This window comes from Agrilus planipennis, unplaced genomic scaffold (genome assembly GCF_000699045.2).
Source record: "Agrilus planipennis isolate EAB-ADULT unplaced genomic scaffold, Apla_2.0 scaffold36, whole genome shotgun sequence".
Lineage (NCBI taxonomy): Eukaryota > Metazoa > Arthropoda > Insecta > Coleoptera > Buprestidae > Agrilus > Agrilus planipennis.
Window position 1 is genome coordinate 171256 of NW_020438956.1, and position 21188 is coordinate 192443.

Here is a 21188-nt window from a genome sequence, read left to right on the forward strand (position 1 = left end):
CCAGCGAGAGGGACGACATGGATGAAAGAGATTCTGAACAAATGATTATTTCAAAACCCGTTTTCTTTTATTCTTTTATCTTTTTTAATCCACTTGTAAGTTTGCCAACTTTTATGAGGCTATTGATAATGTGATAATAATGCTCTAAACCAGTTATATACCTACATAAATTATTGTCATGTACTTTATTTGTATTTTGAAATTTAACTAAGTACATGCTACAACGCACTTGCGCACAACAGCAAAAATTCCTAGTCGAAATGGATGTATGTAACCCTTTTCTTAGAACTAGCTTTTACCTGCGGCTAGCATTTTCATGCCGTAAATATGTGTCAAAGATTATCGAAAATGCAACATTTTGATAAATTTGTTCTTAAGTTCTGAATAAAGATTACAATTTTCGAAGTTAAACGTACGCTTTGCGTTGAATAACAGTAAATACGAACAATTTACGTGTGATATGAGCAATAAAGTCATGTTCATGCTGGACTACCACTTACAATTCATTTGAAACAATTAGAGATATGACCCTTCTCTTTAGTTGGATGCGCCGTGAGAAACAATCTAATGTTTACATAATTTACTTTTTTATTTATTTTATATTTGCACATTTACGTAGTGCTGCCTGTAATGTGCTTATTTAATGTATTTAGTTCAAAACGTTAGATGTAGTACTAAATAGTGTATGTTTATCTTAAACATTCGATAATCGGCAATGCTTACATTCTCCATCCATGCAGCTACACAGTTATTATCGCACTACGCTATTCAGTAGACACCCATTTCCTAATTTACCCACAGGACCGGCTTCAGATGGTAAATTATTGTGTTTCGTAAACATTTTACCTCAACCTCACCCTGCGAGTGTTTATTGAATGTAGTTTACACCCTCCAAAGCTCAGTACTTATTACTGTTACTGATTCGTATTTTCTAAATAGTTATGGTAGCAATAATCATATGGCAGCAAGTGGTAGCATGTGTAAAATTTTAATTAAGTTTTTTTTTGAAATTTTATATAAATGACATAGATGCACCAACAAATATAGTATATAAGAAACGATCATTTTTCTCCAAAAGTAATAAGAAGTATTTCACTATGAGCCAGAATTACCTATTGGTTTGTAATTAACTTAAATACGTATATACATATATTATTTTCGAATTTCTTGAGGAATCACACACACACGTGGGAGATTCCCCACACTTTAATTTTTCGTAATATTACCGTAAACTAATCTATTATTAATACTTCTTTAGTGTAATGAACCATAAAAAATTGATTTGATCCCTCATGTTCTGTTTAATGAATGATATCACATAAAGTAGGGCAAAAAACAAACGTTCTCCGATTCTTTTTCGTAAATAAACACATCCATCAATCAACATACATTTTCCATCTTAATAATGTCGAAGTTAACTGCTGTGCGCTCATTTTAAAATTGAACTTTCAACAACTGTCTCGAACGACGGAGATATGCATTCACGGAGAGCTCATTTGATGAAAATTCGGAGCTTTGAATCAGAAAGGAGACGTTTGAGGAAAATAAAACTGATATCAATAAGGAAATGAGAACTGCTGCTCTGTGACTTGCTTTAATTGTCAAAGAAAATCTGTTTGGAGAAAATGGAAACGTCAAAACGATTTTTATGCCGTTAAATAAAGTTATGTCTTGAAATCCATTAACAGGAAGATCTGTCTTTTTTAAAAGTAGTCTTTGGTAAAACACCCGTATCACAGCTTTTTCTAGAGAGCTTTTTTTCCTTCGAAATGACAATTCGAGGAAAATGCTTTCAGTAATCTTGTTTTGTAAATAAATAGTTTATTTGACGGTTTGACAGAGTTACTGATCGGAACTGATCGTAAAAGTACGGCATTAAATATTTTGTTTGAATCTTACCTTTGAGATGGGCTAAGAGAAGGAGAAAGTCGGAAATTTTTAACCACCATTACCTACCTTACCTAACATAACAACACAAATTAATATAATGTAGCGAACACGAGCGTGTTTGTGTGCGATCGGGCATACGTGTGTGTGAGCTGCTTATCGATTCGCTGACTAGCCGCGGGCGCCTTTCTTCATGTGCGCCGTATTTGTAAATGTGTGTGTCCTACCTGCGTTCTGGGAAAGCAATTAAACAGTTCAAAGAAAAAGAAACTTTTCCGGACGGTTCGAGAAGGTTCCCGAAAGGAAANTAAATTGACCGTTGCAGAAGTGAATCAAGAAATAAATTGACAGTGATAGAAGTGAAATAAATAGAACAGTGAATAGTAACAGTAGTGTAAATAAATAGAATAATTACCTAAGTTTAGTAATAATTTAATAGTGTTTTTAAGTTCAATAATAATTAGTGTAAATAAATAGTTTTCGTCTTAGAAGTTAAATTTTGTTAAACTCACGAACATTACAATAACCTAGGTTAGATAGGGTAAGTTAGGTTGCGGCGTGTAAAATTTCCCCTCTTCCCCTGTTATTCAAAACAGCTTCCGCCCGATTTTCTCATATAGATTTTTCAAAATTGACCCATTTTAAACCATTTTCAAGAATAAAAAGTTAAGATTTCAAAAAAGCTGGGATACGAAAATTTTACTTAAATCTACTAAAATTGTTAGGTACATCTTCCCAAAAAGAGCACAGGTATTTCTCTTTGTAATTTTTCATCGCATCTCAATGAGAATTTATTGATGCAACGGATTTCATAATTAAAAATTTAGTTGCGTACTGAAATGATTACATTGTTTCTTAAATACAGCTGCCTTTGCCCTCTTGTTTTCAGTTACTAAATTAAAAGTAAACTTTGATTCGTGTTTGAAACTGAACATCCCAAGAATATTTCTCTTAATTTTAAAATTCGTTCCCACAATTCCGAGATGGGAATCAGGTCAAGAAGTCAGGGGACGAAATTAAAAAAAAAAACATAAATCGTTCATGAACAGGGCAAGACCGATGCTTGATTTGATCGTTTTTATTTACATTACACAAAGAATAAAATAATAAATAAAAACATCAAGAAAACATAGGAAATAGAAATGGCATGAAAGTTCATTGTCTTAAATCCTTTCTGTATATCTATAGCTTTATCTCCATATATTCACAATCTTCCTTTGCAGATTCCTACACGAAGAAGAATAAAAAAGTAGAGAATTGAATGGGTTTTTGTTTCATGTTTAAGTATCAATTTTTTATTAAAGATTTATGTTTAATAAGTATATTTTGCTGCAGCCCAAGTAGAGTTTAGGAATTTTTTTTTACTTTCGTTACGAAGATATGATTGCGACGATTTATTTTTGGATGTAAAACAATTACACCAAATTCTCAAAATGTCTATTGCTATCAATTATGAAACAAGGTAGTGCCAGATGCCTGACTTCTAAATATAAAAACAATGTGACACAAATTTATCGTATATCTAACATATATTAACGAACTACCAAAGTGTATTTATTTTCTGTAAATGAAGTGATTGTATTTCGACGGATTTTCAATCTCAATATTCATAGGACTCATTAAAGTGTTAATATTGACCTTCTTTATCAGACTGATTTATAATAATTTGTCCTTGTCTTTGATTAGGATAATTGCTTCGCGAATTCGACAAATATACATCAGTGAATTTCAAAATAATTTTTCAATATGTGTAAGGGTGACATTAGTTGAATTAAAAATTTGAACAAATAATAATTGCATGTCAAAACTCACATGGTGACCTTTTCAGAGTAAGATCAGGTTTTTCGATCGAAGAAAAACAGTTAAGGAAAAGTTCAATTCAATTCAGAAATGCAATGGCACAAAATTAGATTATAGTACATTTTATAAATAAATAAATAAATTCAAGTATACTTTTTTGAATTAGTTGCGATCTAATTTATTGTCGATTGTACTGTCACAAGTTTATGTATATTATTTATAAGAAACCTTTGGCAAAGAGCTACTTGTGTAGTTGTTCTCATTTAATATGAAGTAAGTAATAACATAGGTACGTACAAACGTGACATACACTGTTGAGGATGATGGTAATATTTGACTAACATGAAACGAAATTGTAATTAAGATGTTTACGAAACACAAGATCCTGGTGTTGATGGGTATGAGCATATATCTGCTGCAAGATAAATTAGCCCTTTTGCTGCTCCCCTACATTTCGTTGTTCTAATTTCGTCCTTATTCTGTAAAGTGCATTAACTGTACCTAATGTATGTGATACAAACTAAAATTCTACCTTATAAAACGGAAACGGCTGTATTGAATATTGCATTGGTGCGGTAAATTTTCAAAAATGCAACGTACTTATCGGACAGTCTTTTCAATATTAGTGAAGGTATGCGTGGCTGAAATTAGTAGGGTGTGTCTAGACTAAAGCGGCGAATAAATTTTAGTTCGTCTTTTCCACCTTTGTACAAATGTATTGGTACAATAGGATTAGCATTTTTAATTATATGTATGTATATGTTAGGCCCGAAGACCGAAACCGCTCAGTGGCCGAAAAAAACGGCCACGTCGCGTTCTGGCTGCCTTCGAACGCACAGAACGCGTTTTAGCTGTTTTTAAACGCTCGCAACGCGTTCTGGTAACTGTTAAACAGCCGGAACGCGTTTTGTCAATTGTTGAACGCTCACAACGCGTTCCTAATGTTCGACTTGTATTATTTGCCGCTTTCTACCTGCGTACAATGAGATTTATATTGTACTTATAAAACAAATGAATTTCAATCCATTTTTCAGTTTTTAGGAAACAATTCAATTATTGACAACTATAATTGGATACCAAAGATGGGTTCGGTTTTTCTCGCCGAATCATTTCAACAATATTAAATTTCTTATAATTGTTTTTCAGTTCTAGGAAGAAAGTTACACTGAACACTTATATTGTCGAGCATATGATATATGAATGAATGAATGAAAAAGCGAAAAGGTATTCATTAAACAAATGAATTTCGACACATTTAACTTAGTGTGGAGTACAACGCAAACTTAAATTCATGCCTTTTTTACTTTATTAGAAACGATTTAATTTTTGACAACCACAATTAAATACAAACGAGGGGTTTTTTCGAACTTTCAAGTACTTTACATAGGTATATTACTTATTTTTACAAGAACTGTTTGAATGACATTTCGAATTACATAGTACATTTAAATTGCGACACTTGCATTTTTTATCAATGCACATTCGTTTGCACTGACAAAAAACAAAACCTTGTTTGCTTCCTGATGATTGAGTTGATGCTGATCGTAAGGAGATTTTGTCCGCTGGTACCTCACTTTCATATTCACACACTCGAATTTTAACTGTATACCCGACAACAATTGACAAAACGCGTTCCGGCTGTTTAACAGTTACCAGAACGCGTTGCGAGCGTTTAAAAACAGCCAAAACGCGTTCTGTGCGTTCGAAGGCAGCCAGAACGCGATGTGGCCGTTTCTTCCGGCCATTGAGCGTTTTCGGTCTTCGGGCCTAACATATACACTTAAAAAGTACTGAAATCATATTGTACATCTTATTTTGAAGCAAAATGTTTTTTGGAAATTTCTTTTGAAATGCATCGTTATAAACTATTAAAATATGGATTTTTAACTTTATTTTTTTGTGCTTCACAAAATTCCCATAAGTATTCAACAGCAATTAATAATAAATTTTCGTTTCAGGTGCATGGACTTCAGAGTTATTTTCCACTCTTTTCATGTAAGTTTATTATATTTTACAGTTTTTAATAGCGATTTTGCTATTTTTTCTGGAATCATGTAGCATAAAATGGTTTTATTGAGGTGATTATAAAATTGAAACACTCACTTCGATTTTTAATTCTCCCGTTACATGTATGAATAACATTTTCGCTGAAAAAATTAAATATTACAATAAAAATTCCATTGACTTTTAAAGGAAACAAATGATTGAGGAAGCCAATAAGAACGTTTCCATTAATGGATTTAAAAAGTCTGCAGATTCGTCAAATATTAAAAGGCACAGCTATTAAAAATTCTTCTTCGTTTTTTGTAGCACAATCCTTCAGTCAGAAATACTGATAAAAAATTGTTTTCAGTTTTGCGTGTTCAAAAAATAAAGGAAATGGTGAACATTGAAATGCGACAGACATAATGTAAAATATACTAAAAAATTTACAGGTTGTTTATTTCGAATTTTATACTTAAAATAAAACAACTGCCATCTACTCACTTTCATTTTACATAAAGTAAACGTTTATTCAAGTTAAAAAAAAATATTATTGTTATAATCTGAAAACGGTTAGATGACTGCCTGACAGAAACGCGTAGTCAAAACCAAATTCTTTAGAATACAGTCCTTAGACGACTTGTCAAATGTAGGAAAAATAGGTTTCGTTTTGAGATGTAAAATAACGAAGAAGAACGTGAACGCATTTGTAACATGACAAAAAAGAACATTAATAAAAGAGAATCTGGTGTTAACTTGAGCATTAACAATAAGTTATGCGTCATGGCGTTATCTGTGGCCCCTAGTAATAATAAAATAACGCATAAATAAATCGAAGTCGTTCGGGACTAGAAGAAACAGGTCCTATAGTTTTATCGATTTCGATCTAATTACTCACAAACCAATACAAAGTAGTTCTGGTTTAGGGGAGTTTTTAGGTTACGTTGTTTGGATGTCACAGGGAGATATAATAAAAAAGAATTATCTCTGAATTTTCCATACAATAGTTATTGTAATTTTCACCTCAAATGATCGAGAGGCAACGATCCAAAAATTTGTCAGATATTTTCAAGCGCAGGCTTCGAAATTAGATTCGGCTGTAATAACTGTAAAGGATTATAAACAAATTTGAGTAGAATTTAATTCTATAACAGGAAAATTCTCTTCCCAGTTATTTATGGTATCCTAAAAACTAAGACTTCAGTAAATATAGTATAGTTAGGAGGACTAACATTGGCAAAGTCGCAATAAATTATCTGTGAGGATGGATGTATCTTCTTTCTTGTTTCAACTTGGGACTGTAGTCATTAGTTGCGTTTTGAGTACACGAACATTAGTAAACGATGCAGCGGTTAGAGTTTGCTTAGGTACGCAAAATATCAGGGTCGGCTATATAATTGTCTGTATGGAATTATATCCTTAAACAAGCCTCTTTGTTTTTTTAAGTTTCTGAGTATCTTGAACTTTCTGTAAAATCCGATTCTGGTTGCCTGTATCTCTTTCTGTTACACATCAATTGGTGTAATGTTATTCCTTTTTTTTATTAGTGCCCGCTGCAATTGCTACCGGACATCTCTTTTTTATGTTTACGATATTCCCTACAACGTCTGTTGTGAGTAAGAGTAGGCGTTATGTCAGCAACCGCTCTAGTCTAGTTAGTAAGTTGAAAGGAGAAAGTAAGTGCTACAGTTTCATTGGGATTATGCCAATTTTGAACGTCCCAACTGTAGCAAAAAAGATGCGATCGTATAAGTTAGGTTGATAGTTGAAAAGACGTTTTATAGAGGGTAAAATGTACTAAACAATCTTTGAGGGTAAGAGTGAATCAGCCAGTTCCTTACGGATAATTAGGGCCAAACCAGCAAAAAGTCTGTAACCCTCAAGTTCTCGGAACGTGCTTTAATTTAGTTATCAGGTTCGTTAAGACTTAATTTTGCTAAATTAGCACTTCATCGGTTTGGGAACTTCCGGTTAACACGTTTGCAATAATTATGCATTTTTTTCTGGAACATAAAAACCGGTGTATAAGAGTTTAATATAAAAAAAGTTTTCGTAAATAAACAAACGATAGCAGTTATAACATCAAAACAGAATTCATAGATACCTACAACATTTTTGACTAGTATTTAATTGGAGCTTATTAGGGGCGTAGAAAGATTTATTATAATAATATTGAGGATTTTTCAAGGTAGGTCACAATATACTGCTGATGCAGTAGACCATCGAGGTGGTACTACATGAATATCACAAAACACATACATGTAGATAAAATAATAAATCAATAAATGAATAGTTAAAACCATTTTAAAAACCACAGATTGTTTTAAATATTTTGTTTAATTATTTATAATATTTACCTATTACTATATCTATACATATCTGTTTTGTGATATTAAATGTTTGGAAATTCAAGCTCTACCTTGAAAAAGATTTATAGTAGAGGCAAATCGTCAATGTTGTATTCCAATACATTTTTTACGCCCTTAACCAGCTCTGATTGCTTTCACCTTATTGTAAGAGTAAAAGTTTCCTAAACAACTGTATTTATGTATGTATACTTCGTTTACTTACTGCAGCGATGTGACCTTCAGTTTGAACGGCGTAAAGTAGAAAAGAACAGCACTAGGCCAGAAAAGGAAGGAGACAACTCTCGGCCAAACTCTTAACCGGTGAGGAGCGTATAATCCGTACAGTACTGCACGGAAAAATTGACCATTTTATCCACTACAATTGCATTGCTCAAATGTGCTGTTATTGGTACCATTTACTACTGAAAATATCAACGAGATGTTTATTTATATTTGAAAGCACATTAAAGGCTTTAACGCTTATTTTCGACTCGCACTACTATTCATGATTGAACAAAACTTTTGGCAGGTACTGTATGAAAAAGTGTCTTTAATGAACAAGAGCCGAGAGTATAATGAGCTTTTTTCTCCCTACTTACGATTTTGCCAGCGCGCATCCAAGATATTGGAAGGGGTACATCGCTAGAGAAAGTAAATGAAGTATACCTTTACTTATATTAAATATTTATCGCGATTTTGAACTAAGTTAGTTAGTTAGTTAGTTAGTTCTTATCAGTATGTGATTGTCAGTTTCGATATATCACCCACCAAATTGAAGTTGTTGCGTAAAAGGAAATTTAAAAATAATTTCTAATTGTGATTATATTATCGAGCTACAGGCAGTATATCGTCATCTAGTGATATTTGTTGCTGATAATAGTATTTGAAAGGCATATAAACCTAACTATCTGATTGATGATGGATGTACAGCCGAAACTATGCGGTCGATTGCAATGAAATTTTGAGAGTATATTCACACTCTTACTTAGAGGCGCATTGACAAAGCATTCTGCGAAAATCCTATTTTAAACGGTCAAAATGGAAACTAAAAAATGTGGTCTAGTATAGTGTCATTCGAAAGGTATCGAAATTTAGCGAATTTCGTGTATCAATTCTTCGATTTTTTATCATCATCATACTTCTTGAGTTACAAGCGATATTAAATGATTTTTATCACATATGTTGTATAGCTGTAGTACCTACCTATGTATGATACATAGCAATGTAATTAATTACCACTCAAATTAATTTACGATGAGGTTCAACGTTTGAGTTTGCTAATTAAAAGGTTCATTCGGTTCATATAAAACATGTTTGCATATTTGGAAATCGGCCAAGGTTTCTATTCATTAAAAGGGCCTTTTTGAAATACATATATGTACATCCCCACACACACAAATCTCTTACATAGGTAGGTACTTACCTTATACGTTCATTTATGGAAGCTCGATTTCGGAAGCATTGCATTGCATTGCAAATTCGCGGTTCATAAAGGCATTACATGTTTAGCACATCTTTATGTCCTGCATGCACTTTTGAATGTAGAAATACCGCGGCTTACAGACCAACAATATGGATTTTTATCAAACGTTCCGTTGAAGGTGGTATGCACTCATGTCGTCGATTTTATGTTATACGAATAGTCTCATCATCTTCATCATCATAAGGTCGTCAGTCCTAAGACTGGTTGGACACGCACCTCCACTCTTTCCTATCCTGAGCTAATCTTCGCATTTCCCTAAAATTAGAACAACCCACATCCTTAACTATTTGCGAACAGTAATATAATCTAGGTCTATACTCCTCTTAACTCCTGTTTTTGCCTCTAATATGTTTCTGACTAGACCTCCATGCCTGAGGTGTCCTACCAACCTATCTCGCCTATTCCTTATTGTCTTCTATAGAGTATTCTGTTCTCCTATTCTTTCTAATATCTCTTCATTTCTAACCTTCCTTATTCACGGTATCCTCATTTCCGCCTGTAACATCACATTTCGAATGATTCTAAGATATTCTTTTCCACCACGGTAACCGTCCATGTTTATAACCCGTACTGCGCCGCGCTCCAAACATACAAATTTAACAATCTTTTTCGAATTTCTAAATTAACCGTTCGTGAGCATAGAAGTGACTTCTTTTTATTGAAGGCAACTCAAACCTGCGCTTTCCTCTGCTTTATGTCCCTATTACTCCTTCCATCCTGACTTATCTGACTTCCTAGATACTAAAATCAGCCACTTCTTCTAATCTTTCGTTTCCTATCATTATATTCGCTCTTTCCCTACTTTTGCTTCCCTTGGATACAAGTATTATTGTTTTACTTTTATTTATTTTCATACAATACTGCTTTGCCAATACAGCTTCCATTTTATTTAAAGCTATCTCTATCCCATCCTTGCTAGATCTGAATACTGCTAATCATCTGCAAATCTAAGCATACTAATCTTCTGCCCCTCTAAATCTATTCCTACAGTTGTACTGTCTTTAATGTTGTTGATCGCGATAAATTAAAAAGTAGGGGTGACAATGGGCATCCCTGTCCGACTCCCTTTCTAATATTAACTTCTCTACGTTGCAGCCCCAGCTCTATAACTGTCTATTGCTCTTTAAACAAACTACGTATCACTCTTCTATCTGTAACTCATCTCTACATCTCTAGTCTACTTACTCTCTTATTAATTTCTATGACAAACAACTAAATTATTCAATAAATTTCTAAAAATAAAATGCCGAATTTTTGTTAAAAAACGTTAAACATTGCTTACTTATACTGAAATCGACCATAAAATCGCATTATAATTTAATAATTGTAAATAGACGTACTAAAAAGAAAAGTACTTTTGCTTGTTTTATTCCCACTAGCTCCTAATGCTGATAGGCAGGCAGTCCCTCTGGACAACGCCACAGAGTAAGACAGTAAACTGTCTTCAGCCTCCTTTGAGGAATCGTAGAAAAGGGTGAGTGGTGGATGGGGCGAGAAAGCGATGAGACGGACTAAAGAAAGACACAAGACAGTGAATAATTATCTGTAAAATGTTACTGTCTTAGTATTTGCCTATATATGATCCAAGAAAACCATAAAAACAATGTCAATAAATGTTAAGCAATAGTATAATCTTCTAGGCCATGTCGCTCGGTCAAAGATACATCGAATAATGCGTATAATTAGAAGATGAAGATACTGTACTGCTGAAATAACCTAGGGAGTGTGTAAATATAATTATATTGTACATAAGTAGAATTTTCTGATTTTGGATCCCCACTTCTCCTTATAAGTAAAAGAAAATAAAGAAATTGTGGATTTTCCGAGTTTATTAAACATTTTTTTTTCAAATTTTAGATTAGAACATAACAATTAAATTATTTTCAAGGCCAAAAAAATGTTTCTTTTTCAAAACTAAATATCTTTAGGGCCAAAAAGTGAACGGACAGGGACATTCATATTATAAATATGCGATTGTGAATTTTTTTGTTTGTCATCTTTTCACGCCTTCACTACTCAATCGATCATCATGAAATTTTGTAGACACGTTGTTAGGGGTACAGATAAGGACATAAAGTACTTCTTATCCAGAAAAAATACTGTTCCCGAAGGACAAAAACTATTGGTTTAAGTGGTCATCGATGATCATTGACACGTATTTAGGACTTCAACGCAAGCCAAACCGCGGCTAAAATCTAGTAAATATGCATATATAATTATCTATTAATGTAATTCATACTAGGTGTATTAACTAATATGTATAAAATACTATGAAATGCAGATTTTTAATACTGAAACGGATGACATGAGTTATTGTTTATAACGAAATAGCTTGTATCGGTTTACGAAAAATAACAAATTACTGTTTATTATTTAACAGTGAAACCTATAAAATTAATTTGTCTTTATCTGTTTCTGTAGTAGGTCATTTGTCAGTTGCTTCAAGATTCAACAAAAGTTTGTAACTCTTTGTATCTACCTGTAAAACATACTCTCTGAAGACCACAAAAAGACCTCATTAATGGTATACAAACACATAATAAACATATATCTAAAAGAAGTCAATGAAAAAGAGTGAAAGTAACTCCAAACCAATATCATTTTTTTTTTGAGTTGCAAAGGAGGAAACAAAATCATTTTTCATGTAAAGTGGCGTATTTCTCAAGAGCACATTTCTTTTACCTTGCCAGTTTCCTTCTCCGTAAAATCTGAATATACAGGAATACAACACAACATTCTTCCAAAGGAGCTTTCCGAGCACTTTATTTACACACGTAAAGAGAGAAGCACCTACCTACATTAAATTAGATCCGCCGCACCATATTATTCTCACCACGTTTCAATCAGAAAAGAAATAAATATAAAGGAAAACTTAAGACGAACCCCTTCTTGGAATACGTATTATATTGAATGAATAGGTGTTAATCGTATTTTTGTGTATTACCTTATTTTTATAAGATTGCTTTTTTCTATTTATCTGCTTTATATCTCCTTAATTTCTACTACTTCTTCCATCCTGACTTATCTGACATCCTAGATATCTAAAATCACTCACTATTTTTGTTTTACCTTTATTTATTTTCATACAATACTGGTTTGTCAATACCGCTTCCATTTTATTTAAAGCTATCTCTAACTCCTTCTTGCTACATGCTAATACTGCTTTATTATCTGCAAATATAGGCATACTAATCTTTTACTCCTATACTTATATCAATCCCTACAGTTGTACTGGCTTTAATGAAGTCGATCGCGTCTTCGATGGATAGATTAAAAAGTAGCGATGACAGTGTGCGCTCCTGTCTAACTCCCTTGCTAATAAAATAATTCGAAGTTGTCTGTATTCTGTCGAAACTGCCAGACGCGGATTGCGATTTCCATCTTTTTGGATCTCATCAGCGCGTCGCAGGCAGCTCCGATAGAACACAGACCAACTTTTACCTGCTGTCTTAACAGCGCGTTTTAGAAAATACTACAAATGACGCAGTAAACGCCGTCTGTAGCACGATGCTAAATGTATCATCGTGCTACAGATGGCGTTTACTGCGCCATTTGTAGTATTTCCCTTTCTAATACTTTATGTTATGTTTCTCATGTGTTTGATAGAAAAATATAAATTTAGAAACATTACATTGATGACTATCATTTAATAGTATTTACATTTAATATTTATCAAATAAGTATACATATATGCACATAGAAAATTTCAATTTAATTTTACGATTACCTATCATTTAGGTACATTCCTCATTCCTCATTCTACAGTCACTTTCCTGCATTCAATTCAATTAGTACTGATCAGATTTTAATGTAAAATATGGTACAGAATTGTAAATTAAAGTATTTTCAAGTATAATATATTATATGTATATTATTTAACATTTCTATATGCATAATGTATGCAATTTTTCAATACTCTTGTTAGTTTTCTTATTGAAATACTAGGTAAAGTTGCTTTCTTTCTCTTTATTTTAATGAGAAAAACGCATGCATAGGTATGCTTTACGATGGTAATTTGAGATTAAGAATTGATTGTGAACAATGTAACTTTTGAAGTGAGACTTCTTTACGCACGCTGGGGTAAGTTCGTTTCATGCGAGTTGCTATGTAACGAAATCATGCAACGGATGTCCCCCCTCTACTCGGCCACGTAGTCGAGTTCGTAGTGGGGATCGCTTGAGCCGTGAGCGCGCTTCAATGCAACGTTCGTTACAGGCAACTCCGGCATGTATAGTGTAAAATTTAAATTCATAGTGTACAAATAATACCATTAAACCAATTCATTAACCCCTATCCCGGTATGTTTGTGTGTTTAAAGAAGTTTCACTTCAGTAGCGTATAATTACAGCTTGTATTTTTTTTTTAACAGACACTTACCTGCACCTTTTGGATTGGAATCGCAAACTATGATTATTGTTGTCAACCCTGCAACCAAAGAACAGTCTAAGTAAAAATTATTGTACCAGTTGCTTTAGTAATGTAAAATGATAAACTAAAGTAGTCCTTCAGTGAGTAGTAATTAGGGAAACCTTTTCCGAAATAGCCTAATCAAAACCCAAACAGGAGTTAAGAGAAGTAGAGATAGACCCTAGGTTAGATTAGTGTTAGCAAATAGTTAAGGGTGTGGGTTACTCTAGTTTTAGGGAAGTGCGAAGATTAGCTCAGGATAGGAAAGAGTGGAGGTGCGTGTCCAACCAGTCTTAGGACTGACGATCTTATGATGATGACAGTAAGGAGTAAGTTAATCGCCGATAATATAATCAAAAATTGATCTATTCCATCATCTCCCCATCGGTAAATACACTTTCAAAACACGCTCTAACATTGAAAGCAAAATGTTAAATAAAAGTTATTATGGTAAGTTCATAATACAAAGTTAAGTACATTACGTATGCATTAGATGTTTAAAAAATGAACATTTTAATTTAACGTATGTGCATACACAGACCAAATGAATCTAAAATTAAAATATTAATTGAATGAAAACAGTTAGTTTAGGACTTGCATTTGTTTTTATTCAACGAATTAACAAATTATTTGCCCGTGTAATTTTCATTTGTATACAAATTGAGTACTTATGTGTATCCATGGGATTGCTAATAAAACAGTCCTAAAAGCTAATAAAATTTTATCGAATTCGCTGGGTATAATATTGTTCCACAATAAAATGTAAATTAAACCACAAGTATTACCGTAATTACGTTAGCTTATTTTAATCAATCAAATAGTGCATACTATACATATTAAATATGATTAATTTGTGCATGTATTGTGATGTTATCAATGTATTTCTTACGATAACATCAGTGCTTGCTAATGTTATAGTTAAGCTCGCATTTCAACAATTTATTAGGCGCTGAACTGCAATAATATTGCAGAATAAAATTTTACATTTTTCTGAAAATATTGAATTGGAAATAATTATTGTTAAATAAGTCCACAAGTCCTTCTTTAATCACAATTATATATTCAACCCTTTTTGATTTAATTGGCCTTTAAACCGTAAATCCACTATTCAAAATTAGAATACATTAATTGGACGATTAAATTAAATAAGTCTCTTGATGGATATTTTTTCAAAATAAATGGTTTTCTAGTAGATATGTCTTCATACGAATTAATTGATTGAAATCCATTTAATAATAAGTTTTCATGGTAATAAATAGGTTGGATGTGGAAGTTGATGGGTCTACTACAAAATAGTCAAATCGCTATTTTAACTAATTAGCATAATTTTAAAAAATGACAACCTACAAGGTACGGGCATTGCTGTAAAAGTTATTTTATTAAATAGGTCAACTATTTTATGAGAACAATTTATAACTCTTCCGTCAAGGTTTTCCGCTTTGTCCATGTTCATTCCGTTAAGTGATTAATCTTGTTCAACAAAATCTACTACAGTAATGTCCTGTCGCGTCAAAATTATATTCTGGAAATAACACCAGTCCTTATCTTTGCTTTGACTAAACGTTCCTCAGTTTTTCTTTATAAACTGCTCCCACCTCCATCCCTTCTCCTAGGCCAATGTTTGCCTATAGTCAGAACATCCCACATGTTTTACTAATTGCGATCAGTAATATACTTTAGGACTTCTTTTGTTTCTCTTTACTTCTGTTTCTACTTGTAGTCTGTAACGGTTTGTTTTCGTTCAAAAAATTCTGTTATTCATCATAAGGAAATTTCCTAATATTGTGCTACGTTGCGATTTTTATTCTCCTCTTGTTGATATGAGTTTGCTTTGCGCGGTCGAGGTCCTTCGCGAGCTGTGGAAATTTTCGTGGNTTAATTGAATGAAAACAGTTAGTTTAGGACTTGCATTTGTTTTTATTCAACGAATTAACAAATTATTTGCCCGTGTAATTTTCATTTGTATACAAATTGAGTACTTATGTGTATCCATGGGATTGCTAACAAAACAGAGTCCGAAAAGCTAATAAAATTTTATCGAATTCGCTGGGTATAATATTGTTCCACAATAAAATGTAAATTAAACCACAAGTATTACCGTAATTACGTTAGCTTATTTTAATCAATCAAATAGTGCATACTATACATATTAAATATGATTAATTTGTGCATGTATTGTGATGTTATCAATGTATTTCTTACGATAACATCAGTGCTTGCTAATGTTATAGTTAAGCTCGCATTTCAACAATTTATTAGGCGCTGAACTGCAATAATACTGCCGAATAAAATTTTACATTTTTCTGAAAATATTGAATTGGAAATAATTATTGTTAAATAAGTCCACAAGTCCTTCTTTAATCACAATTATATATTCAACCCTTTTTGATTTAATTGGCCTTTAAACCGTAAATCCACTATTCAAAATTAGAATACATTAATTGGACGATTAAATTAAATAAGTCTCTTGATGGATATTTTTTCAAAATAAATGGTTTTCTAGTAGATATGTCTTCATACGAATTAATTGATTGAAATCCATTTAATAATAAGTTTTCATGGTAATAAATAGGTTGGATGTGGAAGTTGATGGGTCTACTACAAAATAGTCAAATCGCTATTTTAACTAATTAGCATAATTTTAAAAAATGACAACCTACAAGGTACGGGCATTGCTGTAAAAGTTATTTTATTAAATAGGTCAACTATTTTATGAGAACAATTTATAACTCTTCCGTCAAGGTTTTACGCTTTGTCCATGTTCATTCCGTTAAGTGATTAATCTTGTTCAACAAAATCTACTACAGTAATGTCGTGTCGCGTCAAAATTATATTCTGGAAATAACACCAGTCCTTATCTTTGCTTTGACTAAACGTTCCTCAGTTTTTCTTTATAAACTGCTCCCACCTCTATCCCTTCTCCTGGGCCAATGTTTGCCTATAGTCAGAACATCCCACATGTTTTACTAATTGCGATCAGTAATATACTTTAGGACTTTTTTGTTTCTCTTTACTTCTGTTTCTACTTGTAGTCTGTAACGGTTTGTTTTCGTTCAAAAAATTCTGTTATTCATCATAAGGAAATTTCCTAATATTGTGCTAGGTTGCGATTTTTATTCTCCTCTTGTTGATATGAGTTTGCTTTGCGCGGTCGAGGTCCTTCGCGAGCTGTGGAAATTTTCCTGGCTTAAGCTCTCCAAATAAGGCATTGTAACGGATTTCTACTTCTGATTGGCTGTCCTGGTGTTGATATCAGGACGAACCTGAATAGAGCATCTTCTTCCGAGTCTTCGTGAGGAGACCTGGTGTTTGCCGATTCCTGGTTGTTTGCCTGGTGAATTTTTTGTGTCTTATGGTCTAGTCTTATTCGGCTCGATGATTTTACTAGAAGTTTTTAGTACTAATTATGACTTTTAACTCGATAATTTAGTCAAGCATTTTTGGCCTTTTGTTCATTTATGTAATTTTAGGGTAATTTTTTCATAATGGTCACATGGTAACATTTTGAGCGAAGTTATTTTTTATGTCTTGGTATTTTTGCTTGGTTTTATGAAGAACTTGTACAGTCATTACTTTTTATTGCTCATTGAAGTTTTGATTTTTGAAATATTTTATATTTCNATGACGGCCAATAGTTTTAAGAGATAGAAATCAATGAAGTTTTATCAAAGCGCAGCCTAAGGCCCAGGCCCATGAAATTCGGAATAATCTCTACCACTGCGGTTCTAACGAGCAATAATGTATTGATGAAAAGCTAAATATATTTATCTTAATCTATTCAGCAGTTTTCGTCACGCTGACGGTGTATAATTCAAAGCAACTTTTGTAAAGGAATTTTACACCGCCTGTTAATTTCGAGTGGTAAAAGTATGACCGACTTGATTGTTATTCTGTCAAAAGAAACAATCGATTAAACCTTTTGTTTACGATAATTGGAGAAGTTGTGCCTCTATAGGCATGTCTGCTTGACATTTTTAATTAGAAGTTATAAATTGAGTTTCTCTTTACAAAGCTTTGAAAACTTAAACTATATTAAAAAATAATTCGAAATCTCCGTCACGAAATGAATTTTCAATAAAACCATCGTAACGCAAATGAAAATGCTTTCATTATATTCTTTTTACACTGGCAAATAAATAGGGTGAAAAGCAATAAAAGGGAATAGAACAGTAAGAATTTGAAAAGTTCGTCGCAATTACACAGAGCTTAATTTTTTATGTGTACAACCAAAAGACCCCGCTAGATCCTTACGAAAAATCGTTCTCTGTTAAATTCTTTAAAACATTGGATTCTCGACGTGTAGATGAAAAGTCTTAAAAATATCTATTATGCATACTGAGTACGTTCAAATACGCATATGTTGATGTAATATATCTATGTGAACTGCATATTATGGATGTGTCATGGTTTTGGACCAGGGATAATAATAAAGTCTGCAGAAGTGTACTATACACCCCAACGACATAGTGTGCTGATAGTTATCACATAATGTGCTTATGTCATGCTCTATTATAAAATAATACGAAATTTTCTAAATATACATATATACGAATAATAAATATCTCTACAATACGCAGATAATAATTGTATTTATGTAAGTCACATACATGCGCTCGTCTGCAACGTTCCAAATATACATTTCAAAGTCATAACCTATTTCGTAGGCATTCCTTGGCAAGAGACAATTTCACGATTGCCTTATGGAATTCATGTGTACTAATATTTACTGACTTTTGTTATCGAAAATATTGAGGCACTTGATTCGTTTGATAAACCAGTTGAGAAATTGCATCTTTAGTTATAATTACAAAAAGAAACCGGTGTATGTACTTATTTGGATGTTATTTTGTACATATTTATTTATTATTGTTACAGTTAACATTTACAGCTGATAGTCTGTCCTATGATGCGCGCGCAGTTTCCGTTGCATGCTAATGTTTTACTCTCAACTCGCCAAAGGAAATACAACCTCAAAAATTACTTCGCAAGTCATTATTTAACAATTCACTTTTAAATGTGAATTACTTAAAACAACAGATTTCTTATTTTAATTTTAAGTAATTTCTTTGAAGAGGTCTATCAACAATCAAATCATTATCGTTTAAAATCTTCATAAATTGTACCAAATCAAGAATAAGTTTTCACAAAAATGTGACTTATACTGTCACCTTATCAAACATAAAAAGTTTGGTACTGCATCAATAAATTGTGACATGCTGCGTGTACCTAATTATTTTCATTCCCAACTCTGTTTCCCAACTCTGTATCAAATTATTGTAAACGCAAATATTATTTGAACCGACTGCTACTGTTTGTATTACGCATGCAATTTGCTGGATATTATAATTGTACCTACATACAAACCAAGAGGTAAAGTCTGAAGACTAAAAGAATCAAATGAGTAAAAACTGAATGAATATTATTTTCTTATGTTTTACATTATAAATTGTATTCTCCTTAATTCGAATTTCTATTAATTTTTCTCAGAAAAATCAGTCATAAGTGATAACGAAAGGTTCGAGTTTTTAAGCGAAACTAATATTACCATAAATTTTCACCTGCGATACTCAATATTAGATTATGGAGAACAACAAAGAGAGATATTAAGTTGGGATCATAAGATTGCGTTACGAAGTACCTACATATATTGTATTGTCAGATAGCGTGATTTGAATTTGGAAATAATTGTTAGAGGTGGGTTTCACAATAGTAATTTACGAAGAAGCTATGTCTTCGAAACTGAAATTAATTTTCTTTGACTCGAATTATCTCTATCTTGCACATAATTGATTACGTTTAGAAGATTCTGGTTAAGTAAATTTGCTTGTAATTATTATTTTACATAGTGTTTTCATTTTATACTAAAAGAGCAAAATTCGCCCATTACAGCAATTCATATATCTAATGAAAGACTTGTTAATCATTAAAGACAATTAAGACTTGCGAATGGGTATTAAATTATTATTAAATTTTACATAGGTGCTAAAAATTACGCTTTGTTTCAAAAGAAATGAATTTTCCGCCCTACAGCTAACAAAAATTGAAATTAGAAAACCGCCGAGGTTTCTGTGTTATAATCAAACGAATTTTGATTTAAAAATTTTATAAGATATGCAACGTTGAGCTTACAACAGTTTGCTGATGTTATTGTTTTAGTTTTTTAAATTGAATTGCTTTTGTCTTCAAGCTGATAGTAATAATAATATGGAATCAGTATAATTTTATAAATTTTCAGATATACCATTTAAATAAACAATGGTGCAACGGTTGTGAAACAACATAATTAAACCAAAAGAAAATTTACAAAACATTCAATAATAGAGCACATGGTAACCTTTTCCTTAATTAACTGAGAAAGCTCAATAATTGTTTTAAGAGTAGTATGTTTTATGAAGAGTAAATATGTGACAAATGTAACGATAATAGAGAAAGATGATCATACTTCTCACATCTTGTACCTAACAAATCGTATTTGAGACTTAAAAATTGACATTTCAAATTTCAGTTCCATCTACCTCAGTTCGGAAAAATAATATTGAATAACAAGTGAAATCGTATGCTGTTTTCATATCAGATTTCGTTGAAAGCACATGGGAAATGACAATTTCCTTAGGCAAGCGACATCGTAGTATTCTTTTAGGTTCTGGGTCGTTGTGTATTTTCTTGAACAGTTGGAACCCTTCCAAACCGACGATCAAGTTGATTTATTTTTAATAACAGTTTTGCTGCTATTCGTTCGACAGGTGCTACGAATTTTTCTAACCTAATTTCTAAATAGGATAAATGAATATTACAGTCGTCCATTCTTTTAATCTGAAAGCCAACATTCGTTTTAATAAAAAAAAAATATTGGACATGAAACAAACTGAAACAGAAATATCTGTAGATATATATAAATGTAAAATGCAATTATTTCTATATACTCAAATTTTGAATTTTCGTGTTATAATTGAAATTCTCTTTTCGATTTTAATAGTTTTCTAATCATATTCAGTAATAAAAGTTATGAAAATGGAAAACGGTCGTGATTTTAATAATAATAATACTGGGAACCCTGTTTTTAAAAAGTAATGTGGTATTAAATAAATTTGTTCTACCAACTGCCAAACTAATCAATACATGTATATTTATATATAACTCATATTTATTTTGGACGATCAGTGCGAAATCAAATTACTACAAGAATTAAAGATAGATCGAAACAATTGTCGAGAGCATTAAATAATTTTGATGAATCAAATGATTAGGACACCTTCTCAGGCATGAACGTCTAGAAGGTG

The 21188-nt window shown here is 32.2% G+C and overlaps 1 protein-coding gene across 1 annotated transcript in view; it reads right to left on the minus strand.

Annotated features, from left to right (window-relative positions):
- LOC108733976 (cubilin homolog) overlaps positions 1-21188 on the minus strand; it is a 257794-nt gene that overhangs the window by 74510 nt on the left and 162096 nt on the right. Inside the window, exon 2 of the mRNA XM_025974987.1 lies at positions 13879-13926. Coding sequence (XP_025830772.1) covers positions 13879-13926 — 48 coding nt within the window. The remainder of the gene's footprint in view (positions 1-13878; positions 13927-21188) is intronic.